Genomic DNA, 11,371 nt, shown 5'->3' on the forward strand with positions numbered 1-11,371 from the left:
ATTTGATTGCCGTTTTGGAATGTATTTAGCCGATCTCCGGGTCTGGTGGTGCCACTTTTGGCATGGCTTGGCGTGATCCGTTGAATCTGATTGGATTATTGGCATCGCGCTCAGAAGTGATCAGGGAGTTTCGATATTTTTGGCTGCAGCAGGCACAATGTTGCGCGGCGCCTGAAAATAGTCCCCTTGGTAACTTTCAATAGTAGAGGACTATTTTCGGGAACTGCATAATAACATTGGCGCCTCCTGCACCCATGTTACGGCAGCAAAGTCCTTGATTATTATGTTTGAATGAGAGTATAGTTCCTAGCCATATCAGCCTAGAAAATTGCAACTTTTAAAGGGGTCATGGCATGAAAATCTGACTTTTTCCATGTTTAAGTGCTATGATTGGGTCCCCAGTGCTTCTATCAATCTAGAAAATGTGAAAACGATCAACCCAGTAACTTAGTTTTGGTAAACCAAGCACATGAACAAATAGGTTGTTGAAATTTGGCTCTGCCATTTAGTGCAGAGAAAAGCACAATTGAGTTTTAATTGCAACAAACCAACATCATTGCTATCATTGTTTGAATTTCACACCCAAAACGGCACATTTTTGCACACTCCTACAAAGTGGCAATTTAAACATGCTATAATAAATTATTTATATTGTGTTTTGAGCTAAAACTTCACATATGTGCTCTGGGGACACCAAAGATTTATTTGGCAACTTAAAAAAGTATTGTGCCATGGCCCCTTTAATTTTTGTCAGTTTTAGTACACAATGTAACTACAGAAGATTCAATTTTTAAATAGGAAAAATATAGAAACTCTTTGTTTATTTTTGGGCGCGATGCTGGTGGTCTAATCAGATTCAGTGGATTGTGCTGGGCTGTGCTGGGGGTGCTTCCACCAGACCCGGAGATCGGCTGAATGGATTCCAGAATGGTAAAAATCAAATGTTTAACTGTAGGGGAGCTGGAAAATGACAATTTTTTCAAAAAAAGTGGAGTGTCCCTTTAAGCGGATTTGACATGAAAGTATTTGATGAACGTATAGTACAGGTGGCGTTTAACAGCCTTTGCATCTGAACTATTTATTGATTGTTCACAGTCTTCATGTGATACGAAAAGTCTAGTGTGACCGTGACATAAGCTTTTAGTAATTTACTTTTAATAATCCTCCTCCTCAGAAAAGATGGGGTATAAAACATTGATGACTCATCTTGGGATGTCCATATTTCTTTCCAATTGGAAAATTAAATACATACATAATTAAATACAGAAAATATCCCTAAACATCTTTAGCCATTTCATGTGGTCTTTACTAGCATGTTCACAGAATAACAAAATACGATAAAATTAGAATCCTGAGCAATGCACTTTATGTTATATGATAGTTATGTATCATGCTACTGCTGATTTTGCACTTTGTGGCCGACGCAGGTGGGCTCGGTGGTGGCGGTGGGCTGGATCCGCTCCAAGAAGGCTGTGGACTGGCGGCTCTTCCGGAACATCTTCCTGGCCTGGTTCGTCACGGTTCCTGTAGCCGGCCTCTTCAGCGCTGCTGTTATGGCCCTGTTCGTGTATGGCATACTGCCTTACGTTTGAGATTATGATCGGTGAAGAGAGGGAAGTGTAGGAAGGTAAAGTAGAGAAAGAATGAAAGTTGGAAAATATTAAATATCAAGATATAAGGGGACAGCTAGAGGGTGGGGAGAGTCTTCAAATGCTGCCTGGAAAAGCATCCAGAATCCTTTCGACTTAAATATCCTTAATCTTGTCAAGAGTATTTATTTCCGTTTCATTTGTTTCTGTTGTTTTGTTGACAAATTAAGATCATTTGTTAGTGGTATGAAATGTTACATTTCAAATTTCCAAAAATGGTTCTCATGTTTGTGGTTCTAAGGTTACACATCTATCTTCAAGGGTGCGAGCTGGTACATCAGATCTGCACATACAAATACATTACAATGCGTACAATGCAGTTAACTGTTACATGTGCTAGTCTCATACTAAATACATGGAGAATGAGACTGGAGAATCGGTTTTAAGGCACAATTGATATTGGCACAAAGAATATTATCACTTGCTCCCTTTAAATGTTTGAAATGTAAATTGTTTTATGCTACATGTGGCGTCAAATATATGGCTGCACCTCGTCTAGTTGCTAAACCATTTAACAAGCAAGTAAAAGAGTAAATGTTACAATAGTAATGACACCGAAAAGCCTTCTGCTGTTAAAACATCATTGCTAATATCAGTGGTGCTGGTAACGTACCTCAGCCAACCCTTTATGCCACATATATATATATATAAGACAAGCTCAGCAACACAGCTGTGCTCATGATACAAATACTATAAGATGAATCATTTTTGTAGGTGTTAATGTGTAAAAATTCCCAATTTTATCATCATATTTATTTTTAGATGCGTTACTATTCAGACAATAGAGAGACAAGATCATGTTTTGAATTATGTATGCTATTATCATTTCTACCGTGTGTATGTATATATATTCGGATCTTGTTTTGTTACATTTAAGATTTTAGATCAGATTTAGCGGTTGTGTATAGAAAAACGATCAAATATTTTAAAATGATTTAACTTTGACAGAACACTACATTATAATATGATATCAAACATTACAAAAGCATTCTCATATCGATTCATGACCCCATCTTCTGTCCTAAACAATATAAATATCTGACACAAGGTCAAATTATCATTCATATATCAGTCAGAGGTATTGAATTTTAAAACCATATTAAATAAGCAAGCTTTTTGTATCTTCACATATCAATAGGAAACCATTTGGGGGGTTTTAATGCATTCCCCTTATGAAAATGATATAGCCAAAGATTCTTCTAGTTTAATTGTCATGTTATAGACAGTATTCACTTACTAAATTTAAAGAATAGCCAAACAAAACTGTATTTTGGAAAGCATATCAAGTACCTTATATGAAAGGTCTACTCTATCAATAGAGCCCTACATATAATGCCAATTCAATGCATACTGTACTGTATGTGCCGGAGCAGCCAAAATCCCCTAATAGAAATTTAGGGTGAATCCAGCACACACCTATCTACCTATTATGGCCACATTCACATATATGATTTTTAGAGGTGCAGTGTTAAAAGTCTTGAGCCTGGCTATTGGTGAAACATATCTGTGTCCAGCAACTTGACTCAGCCTCACTGATAAACGCATCTCGGGTTTATCAGAAGAGGAATTTGTATTGAATATCAGGTCAATTCGATTACAGAAATGGTCCTACAGAAGAATATAGGTTGAAGTTTTACTGAAACATGGCCAAGCTTACATCGAACAAATTGCATTTGATATCAAGCGAGTTGGTCTTTGATGTAACATATAAGCGTTTTGACACACCTTTGTAATCTGCCTCGAGATTTGGAAATTGTACAAATGTGTGGCTTTGAACCAATGCAAAGTGTTTTTTGTGTATTTCATTATATTTTTCATCAAAAAACAAACAAATCTATGCTTAAATGGCCATTTGCCTTGTAATGTTGTGCTTTACTGTTTGTTGAATACAGTAACTTTAGTACTGTGGTGTTTACATCGTAATCATATTGTAGAATAACTCATTGCAGTTGCCTAAACGCCAATCAAAGACTAACTATTAATCACAAATTAAATATGAAATATCCAGGCATAGTGCAAGGTGTTTCATGTCATTTTGTGTGAACCATGATCTCGTGCTACTTCTTCACACTGCTATGTAGTTCACAACTTTACATGGTGGATATGATTAAAAGAATGAGAAAATGAATAGATATATAAATTTCATTAAGCTATATTTTTCTACATATATTTGAGTTATACCTGGGTGGCGACTTTTCACGTGTCTGGGCTCAGAAAGGTCACGATTGCCGATGTTTAGAAGTAACAGCGATTACGTTACGGGAACGTTCAGCGCCGAATACCGCTGAGTGTTTCGCAAAGGCTCTGATTTGGGGGTTCAGTAATTCTCGTGGATCGGATTCATATCCATTTGTTTTTCTTGCCCAGAAAAGTCTCACCCGTGTGTGAGAGAGAGAGAACGTGGTTGCGAGTTGTTAAAATTCAACGATTTTTCATGATTATTTTTGAAACGTAAGGCTAAATAACTTTGTAATTTTGTTTCCCTGAAATGCAATATTGAGCTGACAGACATGCGGTCAATCCGCCCGACACCAGCAGTGGCGATTACCAGTGTTTAAGAAAAAGAAGGGGGGCACGGCGAGATCCAGTAAAGGATCTTTTACTAACATGCATCTAAAATATTATCTGCCTTCCTGCTATGATGGTTTGTTTTAAAGCAGCTCATTACACAGTGTATAGCAAAATTCTTCACACGGCAGTTTAACATATAGGGCTGCATACGTTCGGCTACATAGTTAACTTTGAGCTAATTTTGAAAACGAGGGCATGCGTTATATTGAAAAAAGTGCCAAAATTTCACATTTAAATAAAAAGTGCATACAATTTGAATTGGTGAGCATTCAAGTGCTTTTTAGAGGTTTCATAACTGTTATTGGCAACCTTGTTCTCCCTGAGTGTATTAATACACTTTTTAGTTTCCATGTTCTTATCTGCATTTAAAAATAGAATGTAGCCCAATCCTCTGCTGGCCCGCTGATTGCCTGCTGTGTGCCGCCTTTATTGCCATGTTGTGAATGCTATGCCGGTAACTGTCTGGTACCATCTGAAGAGACAGTGCTTTAGATCTAACAAACCCCTCCCCCTTATCTGCATATGTACTGTAATGCTGTTTTCTTTCTTTTTGGAACTTTTTTTGTGAAAGTTGTCTGCATTTTAACTAATTAAATTATGGGAATTAAAATTACAAAGAATAACAACCTGCCTATCTTGTGTTTTATTCTTTATTTGATTAAGGTGGAGTGTGTAATTTATACGTTAATTCTTTTGGGGGCAAGCACCAGCGTTTTTCAGTGTTTTGCTGTGTTCTTGCCTCAGCTTGGAGGAATTGGTACATACCTATCTTTTTTCAATGCGTGCACTTAATCTTTGTACAGCGCTTCTTGAATGTGTTAACATTTAGCCTAACCCCATTCATTCCTATGGCTCCAAACAAAAGTTTTATTTTGTGCCACCATACTTACTCATGTAACTACTCATGTACAGGCTTTAAAAAGAGAAAACATGGAAGTGTTTGGTGGCTTCTAAATCATCCCTGTTTGGATCCTAAGGAATGAATGGGGCTAGGCTACATGCTAACACATTCGCGACGCTCTGTACAAAGATTAAGTGCATGCATTGAAAAAAGTTGGTATGTATTAATTCATCCAAGTTGAGGTAAAAACATAGTAAAATATTGAAAAACAGTGGTGTTTTCCTTTAAACACTGTTTATCATAACCAAAAATGTCAATCTGTAAATCAAATCTGTATATCATTGTTACAGGGCTGCCCTAAACGACCTTAACTGTGGAAATGAAAAAAATTACTTTTTAGTTTAAACTTTATAGTGACTTTTAGTTGTCAGTTATTTTCTTGGAATAAAAAAACTTGAAATTGACTCTTATCCACATGATACACTGCAAAAAATGATTTTCTAGAAAAAAAAATCTTAGTATTTTTGTCTTGTTTTCAGTAAAAATATCTAAAAATTCTTAAATTAAGAAGCTTTTTCTTGATGAGCAAAATGACCCAAGAAAATAAGTCTACTTTTTAGATAAAAAAAATCTAATTTAAGTGATTTTGTGCATAAAACAAGCAAAAAAAATCCCCATTTTCTTGGGTCGTTTTGCTTATCAAGAAAAAGCATCTTAAAGAATTTTTAGATATTTTTACTGAAAACAAGACAAAAATACTAAGAATTTTTTTCTAGAAAGTCTTGAATGTGCCATAAATATCAATAACTCTTTTTCTACCAAAAAATAAGTTACTTTTAATAAGTTAAAAAATAAGTTTGCTTTTGTAGGTCAGAGTGTATTAATGCATCTAAGTACAGCATAATTATAAATAACAACATGTACTTACTAGGGTTAGGTTAAGGGTTTGGTTTAAGGTTGGCTGCTTGTAATTATGCATAGTTTACCATCATTATTTTACAGTGCTATTGTTAAACAAGTAATTATAGTAAAGTGTTAACAATTTGTTTTGTATAACTAGTCACACAAAAATTAAACGCTACAGTTTTAAAGATGCACTTCGTATTTTAGGTGCATCCCAAAGTACCCGGATGATGCACTTATTTAACCTAATAAATTATGTGTGTAACGCTGGACAGTGTTGCTTACATGTCATTAAAGAGGCGGGGCTATCAGATGCCATTAAAGTAAAGTTCACCTGCAGAGATGATTACACTTCAGTCTGACGGTGACTGAGGTTATGTGGGACAAAACAAAACCGGTAACACTGACATTGAGAGAAGAATTTACGAAATTATTTTCAATGACTTGCAGTTTACTCTCCGTTTGACGTCATATGGGACAATTGGTGTGGTTTACTGTACAGGGCTTGTCCTGGTCCCAGACTAAAATGCTTGCTTGAGCTGCTTTAATTTAAAAACACCTTGTCCACACTAATTTTAACATATATCAATGATATTGTTTTGTCTCAAAATGCACACCGGTAGTGTTTTTGTAAGGTATGTTTGTAAAAACTACTTAAATGACTTAAAGGGATAGTTCACCCAAAAAATGAAAATGCTGTCATTTATTTATCCTCATGTTGTTGTAAACCTGTATGAATTTATTTTTTCTGATGAACATAAAAGAAGATATTTTGAGAAGTTATGGTAAACACAGCATACAGTATAGTGTCAAATTAATTGACTTCCATAGTAGTAAAAAATATTTTGGAAGTATTGTGATATACGATGAAGAAAATATTTTGATAAAGGATGTTAAGCACACAGTTGACGGTACCCATTAAATTCCATCATATTTTTTATTCCTAATATGGAAGTCAATGGACACTATATGGTGTGTGTTTACCATCATTTCGCAAAATATCTTCTTTTGTGTTCATACAGGTTTAGAACAACATGAGGATGAGAAAATAATTAAATAATTTTCATTTTTGTGTGAACTATCCCTTTAACTCATTCCCCGCCATTGACGAGTTATCTCGTCAATTATGAGTTAATATTTAACTAATAATTACAATAGCATCCAGCTGCAGCCCCGCAGACTCACCTCTGGCTAGACACCAGTGGCTGGACACCAGTGTATAGACAGCCTACGTCATTTCCGTTTCGCCGCTAATTTCCGTTTTCACCGCTGGATGAACAGCTATTTTATTTCATATTTTCACATCTGGATAGACTGGATAGACAGCATATTTATTTTCGGTTTTCACCAGTGGATATACATTCTTTGCAGGCTTAATTGCACACGTCTTTTCCGTATTGTCATTTTACTTTAATGACTTAAAATATATAAAATAAAATCTGTGTTCAAATTGAAATATGATCTTTATAATATCTCTTTACATAAAACAATTCTCAATAATATGCTTAATATTATAACATCAATAATTCATGCAAACTGCATTCACAAGAACCACCTTGAAAATATATATTGTTCAGATCATTTCACTATTTTTTGTGACTTAAATTCAGCCTAGATCAATGGACTATAATGTTTTGTCATTACAACAGACTTGTACATGTTAATTGACCACATGTTTTTTTTGTAAATGTAACCACTTCTGTTTATAAGATACGTAGACTCACATGATCAGACAATTTACCAAACAATCCAGATCAAATGAACACTTCGTGGTTTTGCAATATTTATTGGAAATTAAACACATCTTAGTAAAATTAGACAAATCTGACCATCAGAATGAAGATGCAACAGTCAGGCCCGTAAGGTTGTGGGGGAAGTGCCGATTTCAAGAGAAAATAAAAGTTACTTTTACGTTCTGCTCCTTGGTATACCTGTGAGCTGCGGAATATGAAGACAGCTGGTCGTGTCCTTGAGCGGCGTCATAAGATCTCGGGACTTACTGTTCATAGACAGGCCTTCAGAGAACATCGGAAGGCATATGCAAAATCCTTGAGTGATGCACGATCAGAGTTTTATTCCAACATTATAAACAGCGGATCTGGAAACCCCAAACAACTTTTCACCACTATAAATCATTTTCTGAAAGCACAACCTCAACATCACTCTGAAGCTACAGATGATAGGTGCAATGATTTCATACAATTTTTCAGGCAAAAAGTGGACACCATTCGTTCTTCTCTACTCTGCTCCACTGTTGTATGCACACAGACTGCAGATATACATTTTGGAAATACTCAATTTTTTGCTATTTTTCTGATGTCTCACAGCATGAGGTTGAGAAAAACTATAAGGAAGATGAAATCCTCTACTTGTGAATTGGACCCTTTTCCCACAGTGCTTATAAAATCAAACCTCCGGGCCATTAGTCCTTTGATTACTAAGGCTATAAACCTTTCCTTTCAGGCAGGCCATGTTCCGGTCGCATTAAAAACAGCTGTCATTAGACCGCTACTTAAGAAACCTTCACTAGATCCAGAGGTTCTTACGAACTACAGACCTATTTCCAACCTGCCTTTTCTTTCCAAAGTACTGGAAAAAGCTGCAGCTGCACAACTACAGGCTCATTTAAAGGATCATAATTTATTTGAGAAATTCCAATCTGGTTTCCGCTCCTGCCACAGCACGGAAACAGCATTGGTTAGGGTCACAAATGACCTGTTAATGACAGCCGATGCTGGCTCTCCATCTCTTCTAATCCTTCTGGATCTGACAGCAGCCTTTGATACTGTTGACCATACCATACTACTGCACCGTTTACGAACTACATGTGGTCTCTCTGACGTGGTTTTTGATTGGTTTGCATCCTATCTCACCGACAGAACGGAGCATGTTGCTCTGGGAAAGGCTAAATCCCGTACATATGAAGTCACCTGCGGTGTTCCACAAGGCTCGGTGCTTGGACCCATCTTGTTTATTCTTTATATCCTTCCCCTTGGTCGTATCATCAGCGACATGAAATTTCATTTCATTGCTATGCTGATGACACGCAACTCTACCTGAAGACAAACTCAAATACATATGCTGCTATGTCATCTTCCACGTTGAATACCTGTCGGGAGGAGATAAAGGCGTGGATGCAGCAAAACTTTTTACAGTTAAACAGCTCAAAGACTGAAGCAATTCTTATCGGCACCCCCCATCAGGTGAGGACATCTCTTCTTACCAGCATTACTTTCTCAAACCAGGACATCCTACTCTCAACATCGGTTTCCAACTTGGGTGTTATTATGGATTCCAATTTGACCTTTGAGGCTCATGTCAACAACCTGTGTAAAACTTCTTATTTTCATCTAAGAAATATTGCCAAGCTTCGTCCCATGCTCACTCTTGCAGATGCTGAAAGGCTTGTCCATGCCTTTGTTTCCTCCAGACTGGACTATTGCAATGCATTGCTCATTGGGATCCCTGCCAAAAGTTGTCAGAAACTACAGTACATCCAAAACAGTGCTGCTAGGATTCTGATGAGGGTGCGAAAGTACGACCATATTACCCCCATCCTTAAAACACTCCATTGGCTACCAGTTACATTCAGGATTGAGTATAAGGTCTCTCTGCTTACTTACAAGTGTATTCATGGAGATGCACCCTCCTATCTTAAGGAACTCCTTACCCCACAATCCTCTACTCGTTCTCTCCGCTCTGCTACGAGGGGGATCCTAAAACTACCGAGGACAAAGCTCCGTACTATGGGAGATCGGGCTTTTTGCTCAGCTGCTCCCAGATTATGGAATGCCTTACCTGTTCACCTGAGGATACCACAGACTTTAAATTCTTTTAAAAGTGGACTAAAAACCTATCTTTTTAAAAAGGGATTTGAGTAACACTGCATCACGATTAGGTTTTATGTCTTTATGTGTATTTATCTTTAAATTTTCTTTGATTTGTTTTAACTTGTAGCACTTTGAGATGTTTGGCCTAACATATAAAGTGCGTTATAAATAAAATTTATTATTATTATTATTAAAACATGAACCGTTCCAAATAAACTATTGCACACTGTGCACACCACACCTCATTCCTGCCCCCTAAAACTGTCTAGCTAATTTGTGCATTTGAATTCTGACATGACCTATAAATAAAATCATCGACAGTTTATTATTTTTTCTTACCGCTGACATGTGCATGGCGCGTCAAATTTGAAAAGTGCATGACGATACGGAAATGACGTCCAGCCACTGGTGTCTAGCAAGAAGTGAGTCTGCGGGGCTGCAGCTGGATGCCTCTCAATAATTATGCCTTTCTGGACAAATTTCAAAGTGAAAGTGTAATACCGCTTTTATCCACTGGATGGCGCCAAAACCGAATTTATCAAAAACGGAAGTTAAAAAGAAGCAATGATTTATTTTAACTGCCTTTATGTTTGATAGTCATTCTTATAAATAAGGCCTAGTCTTGGATTAGCCTAAACCCGGCCCAGGAAACCGCCCCGGGACATTTTGGTAGTCTTTCACTATGGTTGAGTACAAGTTAGGGATAATGTAGAGGCAGCCGGTAGTTATCGGGAAATAAGCCCCGACAGTGTGATCAGGACCCGACACGAAGCGGAGGGTCTTGTATCACACTGAAGGGGCTTATTTCCCGATAACTACCGGCTGACTCTACATTATCCTGCTTATTACACGGCTACTTGTCACATAAGAAAAAAACTGGACATGAATATTCATTTGAAACATTTTATTGGCATATTCGTTTTAAATTAACATTTTTATCCTTCTGCGAAACTTTGCCCAGATGCATAAAATGATCGTAATACCTTATTAAGATCCTCTGCTTCATACTTGTCTGTCTCCATTTTTTTCTCTTTCAGCCAGTCTTTGAGAAGTTTTAATGCCCATTCTGTATTTTTTTTGTGTGTTGGCTTCGTAGCTGTCATGCTCTATATTGTCAAGTTCAGTCTCAGTAAGCTCTCTGTGTCTTGTCGTGGTTGTCCAGTGTTTGTCACAAGATGGCGCCAAACAAACAGTAATCTTTATTGGCGCGGAGCGATTTTACTCGTAAAAGTAGTCCCGGCTATGCGTTATTATTTTGGAGCGGTTATTATTCGAAAAGAACGAACCTGCAAATGTCTCAACTGACCAATCAGAATCAAGCATTCCAGAGAGCCATGTAATAAAGTTGCATAATTTAGCTGCATAGTGTATAGCAGGGGTTCTCAACATCCCCGCCCCCTTTGTGTAGGGTGCAAAAAATCTCAAACATAGACTTTGAATTAAACAAAACATAAGGGGCGGTTTTCCAGACAGGGTTTAGATTAATTCAGGACTAGGCCTTAGTTATATTAGGGCATTTAAGTAGTTTTTACAAACGAACCTTACAAAACCATTACTTGAACAATAGCACTGATATA

At 37.0% G+C, this 11,371-nt stretch overlaps 1 protein-coding gene across 6 annotated transcripts in view; it reads left to right on the plus strand.

Moving 5' to 3' along the window:
* The window catches only part of slc20a2 (solute carrier family 20 member 2), a 45,827-nt gene extending 40,981 nt beyond the window's left edge, over positions 1-4,846 (plus strand). For all 6 annotated transcript variants that reach the window (XM_055167992.2, XM_055167989.2, XM_055167990.2 and 3 more), the window contains one exon: positions 1,428-4,846. In XM_055167992.2, coding sequence (XP_055023967.1) covers positions 1,428-1,592 — 165 coding nt within the window. In that variant the 3' untranslated portion in view covers positions 1,593-4,846. The remainder of the gene's footprint in view (positions 1-1,427) is intronic.
* The last annotated feature ends 6,525 nt before the right edge of the window (positions 4,847-11,371 follow it).

This window comes from Misgurnus anguillicaudatus, chromosome 5 (assembly GCF_027580225.2).
Source record: "Misgurnus anguillicaudatus chromosome 5, ASM2758022v2, whole genome shotgun sequence".
NCBI lineage: Eukaryota > Metazoa > Chordata > Actinopteri > Cypriniformes > Cobitidae > Misgurnus > Misgurnus anguillicaudatus.